General features: G+C 43.6%; 4 protein-coding genes across 7 annotated transcripts in view; 2 read left to right on the top strand and 2 right to left on the bottom strand.

Moving 5' to 3' along the window:
• The window catches only part of Dora (zinc finger SWIM domain-containing dorado), a 69203-nt gene extending 66201 nt beyond the window's left edge, over positions 1-3002 (bottom strand). The window contains exon 1 of the mRNA XM_011138686.3: positions 2828-3002. Within this exon, the coding sequence (XP_011136988.3) occupies positions 2828-2849 (22 nt within the window). The 5' untranslated portion in view covers positions 2850-3002. The remainder of the gene's footprint in view (positions 1-2827) is intronic.
• Positions 3003-7046: 4044 nt separating this feature from the next.
• On the top strand, positions 7047-10064 carry mre11 (double strand break repair nuclease mre11). The gene is made up of 12 exons (XM_011138685.2): positions 7047-7289; positions 7357-7528; positions 7625-7761; positions 7840-8030; positions 8104-8305; positions 8389-8643; positions 8730-8811; positions 8917-9061; positions 9149-9312; positions 9393-9519; positions 9598-9825; positions 9903-10064. The coding sequence occupies exons 1-12, from the start codon at positions 7181-7183 to the stop codon at positions 9963-9965; spliced, it is 1875 nt and encodes a 624-aa protein (XP_011136987.1). The 5' UTR covers positions 7047-7180; the 3' UTR covers positions 9966-10064.
• Positions 10065-10905: 841 nt separating this feature from the next.
• Rps14 (ribosomal protein S14) lies at positions 10906-12259 on the top strand. Of its 3 annotated transcripts, none has more exons than XM_011138681.3 (4): positions 10906-11078; positions 11373-11533; positions 11618-11705; positions 11987-12259. In XM_011138681.3, the coding sequence occupies exons 2-4, from the start codon at positions 11385-11387 to the stop codon at positions 12203-12205; spliced, it is 456 nt and encodes a 151-aa protein (XP_011136983.1). In that variant the 5' UTR covers positions 10906-11078; positions 11373-11384; the 3' UTR covers positions 12206-12259. The 3 variants fall into 3 exon arrangements, with proteins under 3 accessions (XP_011136983.1, XP_011136984.1, XP_011136986.1); XM_011138682.3 differs by having other exon boundaries at positions 10962-11078; positions 11383-11533; XM_011138684.3 differs by lacking the exon at positions 10906-11078 and adding an exon at positions 11251-11268.
• A 244-nt stretch (positions 12260-12503) lies between these two features.
• On the bottom strand, positions 12504-15035 carry DCTN4-p62 (dynactin subunit 4). Of its 2 annotated transcripts, none has more exons than XM_011138679.3 (9): positions 14805-15035; positions 14607-14677; positions 14334-14533; positions 14075-14217; positions 13833-13998; positions 13560-13743; positions 13262-13466; positions 12987-13177; positions 12504-12889 (listed from the first exon to the last, which is right to left on the bottom strand). In XM_011138679.3, exons 1-9 carry the CDS (start codon positions 14931-14933, stop codon positions 12676-12678), a joined length of 1503 nt encoding a protein of 500 aa, XP_011136981.1. In that variant the 5' UTR covers positions 14934-15035; the 3' UTR covers positions 12504-12675. The 2 variants fall into 2 exon arrangements, with proteins under 2 accessions (XP_011136981.1, XP_011136982.1); XM_011138680.3 differs by having other exon boundaries at positions 13262-13451; positions 14805-15034.
• Positions 15036-15604: the final 569 nt, after the last annotated feature.

The raw sequence follows: 15604 nt of genomic DNA, 5'->3' as shown, positions 1-15604 counted from the left end.
AAAGTGGATCCGCATACTTTCACCGTTACATACGTATGTGTATCGCGCAGTCGATAGCCGGGGATATTTCAGCGCGGGTATTTTACCGAGGCTATTCTCACTGGAGTGGCCGACATTGCGCCGGGTATTACCCGAGTACCCGGTTATTTCGGGCATTACTCGAGACGAGGCGGATAATAGCGCGCGCGCGCTCCCTGTTTGTCGTTGCGAAATAACGAGGAAAACGGAATTCGCCCGGCCTCGAAACTTAAACCCGATTTCGAGCTCATCCTCCGGGCGCACTCGCATCCATCCATCCTCCCATCCATCCATCCATCTATCCGACCATCCGTCGAGATTATATCTCCGTCAACGCAACTCGTAACGCGCACGAAATCCCGATCCGAACGCTCGGCCGAGCCGGTCCAACGAGAGGGAGTAGTACTGCCCTCTCTCTCTCTCTCTCGATTTACTCTCTCCTTCGCATTCCCTCCCGTTTCAGTTTCATCTTATTCTCGGCCTTGATCGCTCCGGCATGGAGCAAGGACCGAGCGGAAAAAGAAAACGAGAGCTGTTCGCGGCTACGAGAAGAGAGAGGACGGGATGCAATCTCTCTTTCTCTCTCTCTCTCTCTTCCCCTCTGCCTCTGTCTTTCTCTTCCTCTGTCGGACCATCGGCTGAGATACACAACACGGGCTGTGTACAGGGTGGCCCGGACTCATATATACGTACGCATATATACGTAAAGAAGTACGCACACACTCGTATGTGAAATGACTCGTCTCGACTGATCGTTCGAATCGCTCGAACCTCCGAACGTTTGTCTCTCTCTCTCTCTCTCTCTCTCTCTCTCTCTCTCTCTCTCTCTCTCTCTCTCTCTCTCTCTCTCTCTCTCTCTCTCTCTCTCTCTCTCTCTCTCTCTCTGTCTCTCTCTCTCTCTCTCTCTCGATTGGAAAGTCTGACCGGACGATCCTGATACATCTCCTGTGCGTTTGGTAATTCTAGGATACGGAGGGAAGCTCTTTGCCAGATTAATCCCTTAAGACCAGCTTCTTGCGCTGTTCGGCCGGGATGGATCTCGTGAGTTCGCGATTTTACGTTATGCTCGAGATTGCGGCGTCCTTTTATTCCGCCTCTGTGTGGAATCGACGCGACTCGAGATACGAGTCATTCGAAGTCGACGAGAACCTCATCGCCGAGATGGACGAGGGAATTCCTCGCGGAAACGCGAACGCGATCGAACTCGCACGCGCGCTCTTTGCGACGACCGAACGCCGCTAGCGGATAAATTAGTCGCTCCTTGTATCGGAGCCGCGTGCAGCTGGTGATTACGAAGACTCGTAATACGCGGCTGCGAGTAACGGGGAAAAATGTCACATAATTTGCCGCGGAACCGACCGCACGCACGTCATGCCGCATCATGCCGCGTGTCTGTGAAGTTAGCACGACGTTTTAAAAATTATTAGAAACAATGTTACTTCCAGTAGCATTTTTCATAGTTCTACAGTTCCTGATGAAAATAAAAAAAATTCCGTATTCTTAATTAATACTAAAAAATCGAAATTGAAAAAATGTCATGCTAACTTCACGTTCCGGCACGACATAGTCTCCTTTAAAGTACAAGAAGCCGATGAATAATACGCTTTTTGACAGCGGAGTTCCCGATAGTTCTAGGCTAGTTCTATAACTATGGAGCATTTCAGAACAAAATTCCAACAATTAATAATTCTGTACAATTTTAAATATTCACCGCCAGCACGACACTCGGTGAAAACATGTCGTGCTGTCAACTCACTGCACTTTTGACGGTAGTTCGAGTTTGTTCTACTCAAGTTCCATATAATTAAACCATTTGCAGTCATTTTGTTCCGCTGTATAACTATTTTTAAATTAATTTTAACCTTTGGCGCTAGCACGACACTCGGTGAAAACACGTCGTGCCGTCGACTTACTGTACTTCTGACGCCAAAAGTCAAAATTAATTTAAAAATAATTGTACGGCGGAACAATGACTGCAAATGGTTGAATTGTATGAAACTCGAGTAGAACTACCGTCAGAAATGTCGGCAAATTATTTACCGGCTTCTTGTACTTTAGAAGAGACTGTGTCGTGCTGAAACGTGAAGTTAGCACCGACATTTGTCCAATTTCGATTTTTTGATATTAAGAATACGGAACATTTTTTTATTTTTATCAGGAACTATAGAATTATGAAAAACGCTACTGGAACTAACATTGTTTTCTAATAATTTCTAAAACGTCGTGCTAACTTCACAGGCACCCATGCCGCAGACACGTGCCGCCTTCGCGCCGCGAAAACGAACCGAAACGAATGTCGCTCGCGGCATTTTTCGCCGACAACGCGCCAAGTCCGTTTCATCTCCGTCGCCTCCGGAACCTCCGGAAAAGTCGAGATTCGGGCAGGATTTCCCGCGGAAAGACGCGTGTCAAATCATTTCCCACACGCTACCCTCCAGTGTTTCAAATAACGCGACTAACATTTCCAGTCAGGCAAGCTGACACGACGCTCCCCCCGGAGAAAGTGAAAAATATCAATATCTTTCGGAAAGATTGTGTTTTCCGTGTTCGGAAAATTGCCTAAATTTTAGTTATTCTAGCTATTCAGGAGATAGTCAAATTTGTCAAATTTCAATTCATTTTCTTTCTTCAGGACAATACGACATATCCGCCATTTCTCTACCGCTTATTAGCGAATCTAGTCTACGAGTCTGCTGCAGTAGCATATAACAGTCTACTAATTTAGCAGCATCTAAGCGCATATACGTTAGAATCTAATAGCTTGGCGTATTGCTACAGCCGAAGCCGAGAAAAGCGAAAAATCACTTACCCTCGAAGGGCTTCTTGGACATGCCGAAGGCCGCGGCGGGTCGTCGCCATCCTCGCCAGTTATTGCAGAGCGACTCGTGCTCGCTGCTGAAGCTGCACAACGAGTCCTCCTCGAAGCGGTCGGAGTCGTCGAAGGAGAAACGGTCGTTCTCTGCCCATTCGAAGAGACCGGAGAGCCCGGCGCCTTCCTCCGTGGCGCCGTTGGCGATCCCGGATTCGGCGGCGGCGGCGGCAGCGGCGGCGGCGGCGGCGGCGGCGGCGGCCGCCCCCGCACTCCTGGAGCACGCACCACCGCCGCCTCCGCTACCACCGTTGCCGCCGCTGCCGCCTCCGCCACCACTGTTACCGGTCCCGCCGCCGCCACTACCGCCGCCGGATCTGCCGGCGTTACGTCCGCCACCGACGCCGCCGCCGCCGCCGCCTCCACCGCCTCCTCCGCCACCGCCGCCGCCGCTGCCGGAGGACCGAGCCAGGTTGCCCGCCAGTTTTAATTGTCGTACGAAACGACGACAACACACGCGACACTACGAGCGCGGCGGTCCCCCGCCGTCTCCGCCACGCCGAGTCCCGCTGGCGCGATCGCGTTGCGTCTTCGCCGACGTGCTCCGAAAAATCTGCGGGGAAGAAACAACGATCTCGTGTGTGTATTCCTGCAAAGTTCCTCCGTCACCGCGGCTGTTCTCCCGCTCGCCACCCCGCTGGCTTCGCTCTCACCCGCTTGGCCGGAGAAATCACTCGCGCGCACAACAGCGTTTCCCAAACTCACGGAGGTCATCCGAGAGAAACATCGCCGAGCGAGGAGACTCGTCGAGAGAGTCTCTCGCTCTGGCTGAGATTCTCCTTTAACGATTTCGCCCGTGATCGATATGACCGTTTTTTCTCTGCCCGTCGAACGCCGGAGAGAGGCGGAAGAGAGGGGGGGGGCGCACGTGAGTTCAGGTGATAGGGAATGTTTGACGTGATGATAAATTAGTGTAAATATCTCGTCTCTCTCGCGACCTTTCTACTGTCGCGGTCGGGGAGACCAGTTTGGGAAACGTAGCTGTGTGTTGTCTTTTCGGCGGATTGCGTATCGCTTCGCTCGCTCTCCTCGAATCGCGGCCGAGTGAGAGAGGAGTCAGCTCGCGAGAGAGGAGGAGCGTTTGCGCAAAAAACAACGCGATAAAAACGAGATAGCGAAGCTTGGTTTGTAACCATCGCCGCTTTTCGGCACTGTCGCGCGGGTTCGATCGAGCTGTATGAGAGAACTGACAAAGAAGCAAATAAACAAATAAAAAAACAGCAACTACCAACCAATTACTAAATCCCTATTACACCTTAATACAGCGCTGACAAAACCCGAACGCGAGAGTTCGCACAATCCGGCTGCCGGGCTCTCTCTCTCTCTCTCTCTCTCTCTCTCTCTCTCTCTCTCTCTCTCTCTCTCTCTCTCTCTCTCTGTCTCTCTCTCTCGGGTTAATCTCGAGATCCAAGTAGAAACGTCGCCGAGTCGCGCACTGAGAGAACGGACAAATGACAGAAAGTCGTGCGCGCTCTCTGTCGCGGCAATGACGGCGAACAAATGAGCAAGTGTCCAACAAAGGAAAGTACGTGCGCGGACAAAGGAATCCGGCGACAGAGAAACTCGCGTTCTCTCAACTTCGCTCGAAAGTCGCCGTCTCAGATACGAACGCGTGCGCGCCTCACGCGAGGCGAGAGTGCAGCCTCGAGGAACGTCAGTTCGCGCTAACGGCCGATGTCAGTGACTGACGGTGCGCGCAGATAACGATCGCTCGTCACACTTCGCCCGGTGCGTGATACGACAGCCGATAAGGTCATGGAAATCAACAAGTTTTTCGCGAGCGGCGAGGAGGCCCCCGTCGTCGCTCGATCGCTATCGCGCGGCGCGCGCACGCACGCGCACGCAGCTCGCGCGACGTTCGAGGGACGACGGGAGAGCGAGCGCGTCTCGGATAAGAGCGGCCGGGGAGCAAAAGTAAAACAGGAACAGCTGATTCGCATGGTTATCTCGTAGATACGCGTATTGATTTTCCAGCCGCGGCACTACGAGCCGTCTCGTCCCGTCTCGTCTCGTCTCGTCGTTTCGAGAGCGAACGTCGCGTACTCTTCGAGTAACGACGCTTTTCACGCATATTGCAAATGTCAAGCGGGGCATCGTTGGAAGCAAGGTTAGGGCGACTTGCTATATCGGCGCGCGATCTGAAGCCGCGGCAAGCGCCCGAGAGAAAGAGAGAAAGAGAGAGAGAGAGAGAGAGAGAGAGAGAGAGAGAGAAAGAGAGAGGATTCGCGCGATATATATCGATGACACGCGACGGAGCGCGCGTGGACCTTGACAGGTCGACAGAACATCGCGTCAAGAACGTGCAACGACCCCGACCCCGTGCACAGAAGCAACCCCCTCCTTCTCCTTCGCTCTTCTCTTATCTCCTCTTCCTCTCTTTCTTACGCCTACGATTCCGCGATGCTTCTCACGCGAATATATTTGCAGGGGCAGCTCGCGTCGCTTTCATGCCCGGCTCTATGTACGTTCCGTGCTGCGCGCGCGCGCGCGCGTGTGTGTGTGTGTGTGTGTATGCACACATATGCACACACGCATGAGTGCGCGCTCGTTAACCAACGGGCGCGCGCACATGTCGTTGCGCTCCAACCCTTGTGTCCGCTTACCTCCACCCCCGAGTCGTCCGAGTGTGTCCGAGAGGTATCCGTGTAGCGGTGCACCACCACACCACACCACCACCACACTACACCACCACCACTCCTCCTCCTCCTCCTCCTCCTCCTCCTCCTCCACCACCTCCTCCTCCTTCTCCTCTTCTCACGCACCGTCTTCCAGTACGTCGAGTGACGAGCGCATCATCGACGAGCGGGCTCGTACGTAACCGGCTTAACGGAGCGAGCGCTCCTACACAAACATAGACACACACGGCGACGCACTTGACAACAGAGCGGTGGGACAGCTGAGCCACCACAAATGCTCCATCGATGTTTCCCCGTTACGTTAGCGATACATGGCGTACGCGCGCGCGCGCGCGCGCGCGCTGCACGCTCCCCGCGAAAACTCGCCGCGGTGGTCGCGTACGCGCGACGTCGCGTACGTTCGGCGTCTCGCCGTCAACCTCGCACACTTCGGAATCGCGGCCGTGTCTGACAGCTCGGCCAGTTCGTAAACGCCAGGCTAGCCTCCCCCATCGACGACAATAACAAATATGGCGAGCAGACCACCTCCTGCGCCTCGTAGCTACGACTGACGGCTGCTTGCAAGATGGCGCTCCGCGTCCTCCTCCCACCACGCTCGCACGCGGCTGGGTATACGATCGGCCTCGCGTATCGCAATCGACCGTCCTCGATTATCTCGATTCGCTGACGGTGAACCGACGCAACTTCGCGTGCCGTGGTCGAATTGCCCGAGCGAGTGCTCGCTGCTTAGAACTCACTTCGCTGCTTTTCTTGCACCTGCCCGAATTTCTCAGGCCTAATTAGTCTGAGGAATATGAATCGTGCGCTTAATTCGGTGTCGCTAGTAGCGATTTTATCGCGAAAAAGAAGAAGGCGCGACGTAACGACGCTCGCGCTCATGAAAGCACAATAGCCATCGCGACCCTCGTCGTCGCGATAAAAATGTTATGGCGGCGTTTCCCGCCGCGCAATGCGATAAAGATGATGGCGTGCCCCCTGCCCAAAATGACGATACAAAGTGATGTTGTAGAACGGTTATAGAAAATTGCCGATCCTTCTGATTTCCTCACTAGCGCGCGCTTTATGTGACGTGCACGATGCCGTCTGATTCCATTTTTCCGATATGAACGTAACGCGTTTTTCTCAAATCCAGAATCATACCTTTCTTTCTACCAAAGAACCTCAATCCAAGTTATTTGCTAGAGAAACGCTCGTCGGACGACATGTTTAACGTTGGATTCAGAATACGGTTCTTGAGGTTATGCAAAAAAACATAAAGTTGTACTAACCTGGTTGATTGAATTAATTGTCACCGCAAGTGCGGCATCTCCATGGCGTGATAACCCACGCGGTTATCGTTCGAGGAAGAGGCGATTAAACATCACCGCGATTATTTCCGCCCGGATAATGTAATTAGCCTGCCGAATCGCTGTCTCCTATTCTGGAAAATATTCAAAAAAGATGCGTTTCAGAGATAGCGCCACTGACTTGCCAGATTGCTAACGTACACTTGAGTGTACGTGTGGTCGCCAGAGGTCAGCATCTCCGCGATTTTGTTCTGTACATGTTCGCGCCATTCTGAAGTGTCAGTTATCGGACCTGATAATTCTGAGAGCTGTATGTAAAGTTATCGTTGGGATATTAATTACTTCTGTTAATGACATTTGATATATAATAAATGAAGAAAATGTCAGAATCCTCCGGCGCACGTGCAGACCCGGAAGACATCATCAACATCTTAGTAGCTACTGACATTCATCTTGGTTTCGATTACAGCAAGCAGAGAGGTTCGTCTTCGAAGTAATATTTAATATTTATTTTGAAATCAATTCTTTGTCATTTTCTTTTCGACAGGGAGGTACTCCGACGATAGTTTTATAACTTTCGAGGAAATCTTGAAACATGCCAAAGATAACGAAGTCGATTGCATTTTATTGGGTGGAGATTTGTTTCACGATACCAAGCCATCGCAGGCCGCGTTGCTCAAGTGTGTAGAATTGCTACGAAAATATTGCCTGGGTACCAGGTTGGTATTTCTTGAATTTTACATAAGAATAGAAGATTTAGGCTTGTCGAAAATATCACAGAGTGTTGCAAACAATAAATTTTGTTGCATTGTCAGGGAATGCAAACTAGAATTCCTGAGTGATTCTGAGCTGGTATTTCGACATTGTGCACAAAAACACGTGAATTATGAAGATCCCAATTTGAATGTTTCAATACCAGTATTTACTATTCATGGGAATCACGATGATCCAAGTATACAGTTTGTTCAATTCCTGGTCATTGTATATATTCAATACATTCAATAAATATACAATTTCGAATCTGTGTTAGGTTTTGGTACCGTTGGATCAATGGATGTACTGTCAGCCACTGGATTTGTGAATTACTTTGGAAAATGGACAGATCTCACTCGTGTGGTTATGCCTCCCATAATCCTGAAGAAACGTAACACTCATATTGCACTCTATGGTTTGAGTTATATCAATGACCAAAGATTATCCAGATTATACAGGGATGACAAGGTATGTTCACTTTAAATATGAATTTTGTATTCAATTCTAATAACTAATACAATCTTCCTTGACAACGTAACAGGTGGAGTTGTTACGTGCAAAAAATATGGAGACTTTCAATATATTTGTTTTACATCAGAATCGTGTAAAACATAGCGATTTTGCTTATATACCTGAAGGTAAACTACACAAGTTTCTTGATCTGGTTATTTGGGGCCATGAACACGAATGTCGTATTACACCTGAATTTAATGCAGAAGGTGGATACCACATTTGCCAACCAGGTAGAATTATATATTTTTCCCTATCAAATTACAATATACTTCACCTATACTTTATATTTAATTAAAATATAAATTAAATATAGGAAGTTCTATTGCCACCTCTTTGTGTGAAGGTGAATCTAAACCTAAGCATGTGGGTCTTTTAAAAGTTAATAAGAAAGAATTCAAGATGAAAAGTATAAAATTAAACAGTATTAGACCATTTGTTTTTGATAATATGATTCTTCGTGATCATCATGACATTAAAGTAGGAATCTCGCTAGCAGAATCCATAAGTCAATATGTAGATCAATATATTGAAAACAATATTATGTGCAAAGTTGCTGAACAACTCACAGGTATGTTATTTGCTTTAAATTAGTTATAATTACTCTTTGAGAGAATTTTTAATATTATCTACATTTATAAAAAATAAACATGATAGGATATCCTGATCAACCTCTTCAACCTTTGATTCGGCTTAGAATATTTCACGAGGACGATAATCAAATATTCGATACTCTAAGGTTTGGAAATATAAGTTTATTCTATATTCCAATGTATTTTCTTTTTCCTCAATCAGTGCACGTCTAAAGGAAAAAAAAAATATATATATATATATATGCTTTTAGCTTAGCACGAAAGTATTGTGATGAAGTTGCTAATCCTATGGAGATGATTATATTTCGTAAAATAAAAAACGTGGAAAAAATAAGACGTGCCATTAGAGATGGACTTGAAGATGTAGAAGAGATTACTGAATTATTCCAAGGAAATGTAAAATCTTTATGAAACTTTTAGTCCTTATTATGAAATATTAAGTCAATTTTATTTCACGCTTTAACATCACTTTTTCTCATGCAGTTAGAGCAAGATTGGAATAGGACCGTGCCAGGTGGAATCAAAAAGTATTTTGACATGGAAGAAAATAAGGATAAGTTAACAGTATTGACTGTAACTGCGTTAAATGAGGCATTGAATCGATACGTTGATAAAGGTGATACGGATGCCTTTAGGAATATAGTAGAGTAAGTCATTGACACAGTTTATATTTCGGAAATTGGTCACTTTACGTGTAACTAAATTATTTCATATTCTCATGCACCAGAGATCAAATGAGAAGAACTATTGACTACGTGAGGAAACAAGATACTTCGACAGAGGAGGATATTCGTCGGGAGATTAAAAATTTCCGCGATCAAAGACTTTCGGAGGAACAACAGGAAAAGAAAAAAGTAAGAACACATGGAAGAGTTCATATATACGTGTATGCGATATGTCACTTTCGTCTACCGATATTTTTATTTTCCTAGGCTATACAGGTATTAAACACATCAAGGAATCCAAAGAGTAGTCAACAAGCTCACGATATCAATACAAGTGACAGCGATGAACCGTTTGATATAACGTCGTCGTTCAATATAACGTCTCCGGTTAAAACTAATGCGAGAAGTAGGAGTTCTAGAGGTGGTCGAGTAGCTAGAGGGAGTCGTAGTCGTGCAAAAACTAATGAAAAAAATACATCTGTTGCAAAAATGCCGGTAAATAAGATATATTATCGTTAGCCGTGTTACCTTATTTATGTATAATGAAGATAGTAATGATTTTTTCTTTATAGCGCTCTAGAAGCATAAAATCGAAACAAAGTGCTGGGCCGTTCGTTATTATAGACTCTGATTAGTTATTAAGTATTATACTCAAAACTACAAACACACATTTTTATATATGTAAATAAATATATATTTGTATGGAACCTTAATAAAAATAGGAGAACAAAGAATATATACTCTTATGTTGAATACATTTTGAGAAAACATGTCCATGTAAAAATTGCGAAATATAATAACACATGCCTATTTCTATCAACTGAGGTTAATTTAACCGGCTAGTTCCATCGGAATTGACCAATCGCATTTGTCAATTCTGACTAACGACGGATGCGATTAGTCAATTTCATTGAAAATAAAATTGAAGATAAGAAAAGTCAAATGGGACATCCTGTAAATAATGATTTCGTAATGTGACAAAATTGTCAGGAACTTTAAGTTTAAAATAAATATTTCCAAAAATATTAGATACATTAAGATGGCAGATTAGATATTTAATTTCATATATAATTGACTTAATTCCCTATATTTTGGTCAAAAAATGAAAAATATCTTTGCTTATTTCATGTGTCTCCAAGAAAAATCTTTATAAATCCTCTTGTAGACTCTTAAATATAGGGATCATATAATAAAAATTGTACCAATACAAGAATATCAAACAGATATAAAAAAATGTGTTTATCAAATAACAAAATGGAATCAAACATGAATTTGTTGGCGCGGTCCTATGGTGCGGAACTCGCGGAAATGCAATCGACGCTTGCCAATCAGAAAATTTTTCCCAGTCTCTTCTGTTGTATCCATCGCAACAACGTATTAGGCCCAGTTCCACAACTTGCTAAACTCCGTTTAACTGGGCCTTAATGGCCGCATTCAGTAGACAAAGCTGCTTATTAAGCGCTTAGTGATTATTAACTATGATTGGAATGTTCTTTTAGATCTTTAACAAATCCAAGGAAATGAACCAATCAGGAGCGATAATCACTAAGCGCTTAGTAAGCAGCTATTTCTGCTGAACGCGGCCATTGGCTACGTTTGTGCATTTTCCGTTGTGTGGGACTGCTCTCTAGTGTAGCATCCATATTTCCGATAGAACTCGATTCTGCGCTGTACGCTCGAAGTGTTCTTTTTAAGTTGCGTGAGCGAAGTGTGTCGAGCAACGTAGTTTCTGTATTTGGAGATAACAGGTATTTTAGTAGAAAATATCGTTTCTCCAATTAAACTATGAAGTTAAACTTATAAAGTGAATGTTATCGAGTAAACTGCAATTGCAAGTTTATTTTATATTTGCCACGTTACTCGGATGCAGTTGGATAAATTTTCGTATCAATCGCGTAGCTGTTGCTTGTGTTCTGTCGCAACATAACCATAAAACATGTCCGTGTTTAATCGTTCACACATTTCGATAATCTTGTAACGAACGGTTTAATAATTTGCAGAGTAGGCATTCAGATTGAGAGTTAATAATTTAATATGCTTAGTCTTTTGTAGAAATGCCGCCAAAAAGAGGTAAGGTACAGAAGGAGGAAGTGCAGGTTTCCCTTGGACCTCAACTTCGCGAAGGCGAAGTAGTTTTCGGAGTAGCGCACATTTTCGCGAGTTTCAATGATACTTTTGTGCATGTCACCGATTTATCGGGAAGGTTCGTGTGTTCTGTTATTTCTTATGACACTACAGATAAAAATTTTTAAACGTTAAATATATATATTTTTTAATTTACATTTAGAGAAACAATCGCCAGAGTCACTGGTGGTATGAAGGTGAAGGCTGATCGTGATGAAGCTTCACCGTATGCTGCTATGCTTGCAGCTCAGGTATGTTATTCAGCATTATTGCACTTAGGTTAGCTTGAAGAAAAAAAAGATACTTTGGCTTCCACATCCAGGCAGCACCTAGATGATGTGTCTGTAATCTAAGGAGCGTTCATGTTTGTGGGAAAGCAAATTCTTTTTCATAATTGGGAATATGTGCTCAAATATGTTACACATTTTCTTCTCTACGAGAGAAAGAAGACAGTTAATTCATATTTGATTTTTGATAGTATAAAAAAATGATGAAAATCAACCACTGAAGGATCTTATTCTTCATTTTGCAGGATGTTGCAGAGAAATGTAAGAGTTTAGGGATCACTGCCCTGCATATTAAATTGCGGGCAACAGGAGGAAATAAGACTAAGACACCTGGACCAGGTGCGCAATCCGCTCTGCGAGCTTTGGCTCGTTCAAGCATGAAAATTGGACGTATTGAAGATGTTACACCAATTCCATCAGATTCCACACGCAGAAAGGGAGGTCGCCGTGGACGCAGGCTATAAATTATTATGGCTTTTGGTATTGCTTATCTTGTAATAAAAATTTAGAAAGAAGAATATGCGATGTCTCATCTTACATATGTTTCCTTTCTTTAATCCCTATATAGATCTTTTGGGAATTTAAAATTGCATTTTATTTATTCTGTAATATTATTGTTACAATATTCCAAAGCACAAATCTACACTAGATAGAAAGTTTTATGATAGATAATTATAACCAAGTTGGGATCATGATAGACAAATTACAAAAAGTTAACATAAACAAGTTAAAAAAATGTGCAATAATACAGCAAAGTATAAATATTTAGGCATTCTTAGTATAATGTAATCAGCCACTGTGGCAAAAGACATATAAAGCACTCGTGTGTAGTAGAGCTACTACGATTACATGATTAGTGTAATTAGCCTTACACGATAATTACACGATTAAACATGGTAATCGATTCATATATTCGTGATTAAATCGAAATAGATTATGTTTCACCAACTAGCCGGCCAACGGTAAGATACAACTTGATTTTCACGTCGATTTTCTGCGGCGGTTTGTGCTCGAGCGTTGCGATAGTATTCACATAACCGTGTTGCATGACAAATCCAACTATTACTGGCTCCTCGTTGTCATTGTTTTCATGCGGAGTTACGTGTAAACGTATCACGGCTTTGTTTCCCTTTCTCCATACTACGAGCCTTAAAAAAATGATTTTAAATTATAAGTACACACACACACACACACACACACATATGACTTATAATATTTACGATTTGCACTTTCTAATATACGTACTTTGGATCGTCCTGAAAATTGTGATTATCACTTGTATCATCATATTCGGCAGCGTCGTCCCTTGGCGGTAGGATCAACGGGCTATGAGGCAACACCAAATCGGCGTTTGGTGCAACTTTGATCGGCTTAGGATCTTCCGTCACCGGCATTTGCCGCACGGTAGACGGCAATAGATTCGGGGACTCGCATCCCTGCAATCAGCAGTCAGTGTATCAGAGAACAAACGCAACAATCCTTGGAGAGTATCTTACTGCACGATCTTAATTTGTTATTACTTGTTGCGAATTCTCCTGTTTAAGATCCTCTTTATCTTCAATGAGCGAGGTAGTTAACGAGGTGTCCAACGGCAGTATAGTTATCTGAGTCTGATGCTGCGTCGGATTGCAGAACTTTAGCAACAGTTCGCTCGCTTTACCCGGTCGCAGTGGTTCGCAAGTAACGATCTTCACTTCTGGGATGTGATAACTGAAAAATGTGATTCTGATCCATAGTTATATGTATACAACGTGTGATACAATCGGTATTCTTCCACGGTTGTAATGGGTTTCTCAACGTGACGCTTGCAATGCTTACAGTGCGGCTAATAAAATCTTGAATTTTGTGGACTGCGGGCATAGATCTGATTTGCTGACGTTATGTTCGCACACTCGGCAACGTTGTGACCTCTTGACTAAAAATTGCCTGTGCTGAGGGCGTAGCTCGTTTATCTTCTCAGCTTGCACGTCCGGGTGTTGCAATCTCTGCTCCAACGTGGTAACTATCTCGCAGGAATTTTACGAATAGTTAGAGCAATACCCATGTTTGCCACAAATCATTTATCAGAGATAAAACTGCAAAGTTTCTCACGTTTAGTTATATCCACAGGTTCCGTAAATATATCGCTCGGCAATTCCTCCACTTCCTCGCTCGCAACTGACGGTACCGGTTGCGCGGTCGAGTAAGATTGCGTCGGTGGCTTTATAGGGTGCCCGATACGTTTGCGTACCAGAGCGGATGTGAAACTGTACATTGTCTGTTATTGGGAAGTAGTTGGTTGAAAAAAATGCGTTACATAAACAAATTCATAATGAGTTTTCCCAGAGACTTACAGCTGGCATAAACGAACGTTTCGGACGAAACTTTTTCCTCTCGCATTGTTGCTTCTCTATAGACGCTAGTATCTTATGATAATCGATGAGAGCATTAATTCGTGTCATATTTGGGTTTTCTTGCTCAGGCCAACCTCCAGTTGCTGCACAAATGCATAGTGATAAATTCTGTTTTTCAAACACTAGACTCAATAAAGAAATTATAAGGTTTTCTAGTTATATAATAACAAAATTACTCAATAACAACATATCTTCTTACCTACAGACTGATCAGGTATCCCTGCATCACGAGAACTCCACCGACACAGTGAACAGAAAAGGTAATATACCTTCTTAGGTGTAGCCTTAACATCCTTGCCTTCCTCTGCTTCTGATGCTGCCGATGCTCTCACAGGTGCCAAACCTGCTCTTGTAGATAATGTTTGAAAGCAACAAGGACAGTCAAAACAATTAAAGCATCTGTAAATACATTATTATTATCTTCTCTGAAACATTATCCTTGTAGTATGAAATCTAAAGTATGCAAACATACTTATTCTTTTTAAGGCGTACTTCTGACGATGGCAAGTTTTCCATACAATTAGGGCAGTAATGAGAATCCACCTATACAATAAAAAAGTAATTTTCCTGAATCTTACACATCAATACACATCTGTGCAAAGTCTAGTTGTTAACTGTATTCTTCATTATATATCTGTTTATATTCGCCTACAGATTTTAGGAAACGCACCTCTTGACAGACACAATAACCGCATCGTATTTTCAGGCAGTGTCGACAGAAATATATCTTAGAGATAGGTTTTAATGAACCGCAATTACATATATATCGCACGTAATCCGGTTGGTTCAAATACGTCATGCTGAAATATTTTAAAGACTGACAAGGCAAAATGACAGAAACATCACTGAGCAAGGTTTCTTTCACGATAACCTAAAAAAGCAACCATTTTCTCCGTAAAGTGACGTCTGCTGATATCACTGCGATCAGTGTTGCCAATATTATCTCTGCGAAATTTCTATGTTCAAATTTTTTAATTCAAATTTAAATTATCACATTTCGTTTTTAAATTTCAATCCTTGATCTTAAATTTTTGTATCTCCATTTAAATTTTTAAATCAGATTTGCTGAAACAATAAATAGAGAAGCAAACAATAGCATATTTTTAATTTTCCCGCTTCTCTCGCCAAGCAAACATAAAAATCTTATACCGTTTTGCCACTTGTTGGCTGCTTAAAATCAAGTACGAAAATGTTTAAAAAAAAAAGGTGGTAACGCATTACACTTTTATAGGGTGCGTTCCGAAATTCACTGCCAGTACTGAAAATACATAATTTGTGTCATGTATACTATAGATTTTCAGTGCTGACAGTGAATATCGGAACGCAGTAACAGTAGGTTCACTCGGTGGCGCTTTTGATCTCAGGTGCTACAAGACCGCCATGTTATTGGTTGTGCGCGAGTTATAATTTGAATGACAATGAATAGTAGTTAAAACAGATTTATTGCTGTTTTTCAATATTTACTGTCTA

This window comes from Harpegnathos saltator, unplaced genomic scaffold, assembly GCF_003227715.2.
Source record: "Harpegnathos saltator strain DR-91 unplaced genomic scaffold, Hsal_v8.6 scaffold87, whole genome shotgun sequence".
NCBI lineage: Eukaryota > Metazoa > Arthropoda > Insecta > Hymenoptera > Formicidae > Harpegnathos > Harpegnathos saltator.
This window is presented reverse-complemented; position numbering and strand designations above follow the sequence as displayed.

Coding starts and splice junctions, on each gene's coding strand:
- mre11 (XM_011138685.2), top strand. CDS start 7,181: ATGAAGAAAATGTCAGAATCCTCCGGCGCACGTGCAGACCCGGAAGAC. Junction 7,290..7,356: donor CGATTACAGCAAGCAGAGAG/GTTCGTCTTCGA, acceptor TCTTTTCGACAG/GGAGGTACTCCGACGATAGT. Junction 8,812..8,916: donor CAAATATTCGATACTCTAAG/GTTTGGAAATAT, acceptor ATATGCTTTTAG/CTTAGCACGAAAGTATTGTG.
- Rps14 (XM_011138681.3), top strand. CDS start 11,385: ATGCCGCCAAAAAGAGGTAAGGTACAGAAGGAGGAAGTGCAGGTTTCC. Junction 11,534..11,617: donor GTCACCGATTTATCGGGAAG/GTTCGTGTGTTC, acceptor ATTTACATTTAG/AGAAACAATCGCCAGAGTCA. Junction 11,706..11,986: donor CTGCTATGCTTGCAGCTCAG/GTATGTTATTCA, acceptor TTCATTTTGCAG/GATGTTGCAGAGAAATGTAA.
- DCTN4-p62 (XM_011138679.3), bottom strand. CDS start 14,933: ATGACGTATTTGAACCAACCGGATTACGTGCGATATATATGTAATTGC. Junction 14,218..14,333: donor GATACCTGATCAGTCTGTAG/GTAAGAAGATAT, acceptor GCATTTGTGCAG/CAACTGGAGGTTGGCCTGAG. Junction 12,890..12,986: donor AATTTTCAGGACGATCCAAA/GTACGTATATTA, acceptor CATTTTTTTAAG/GCTCGTAGTATGGAGAAAGG.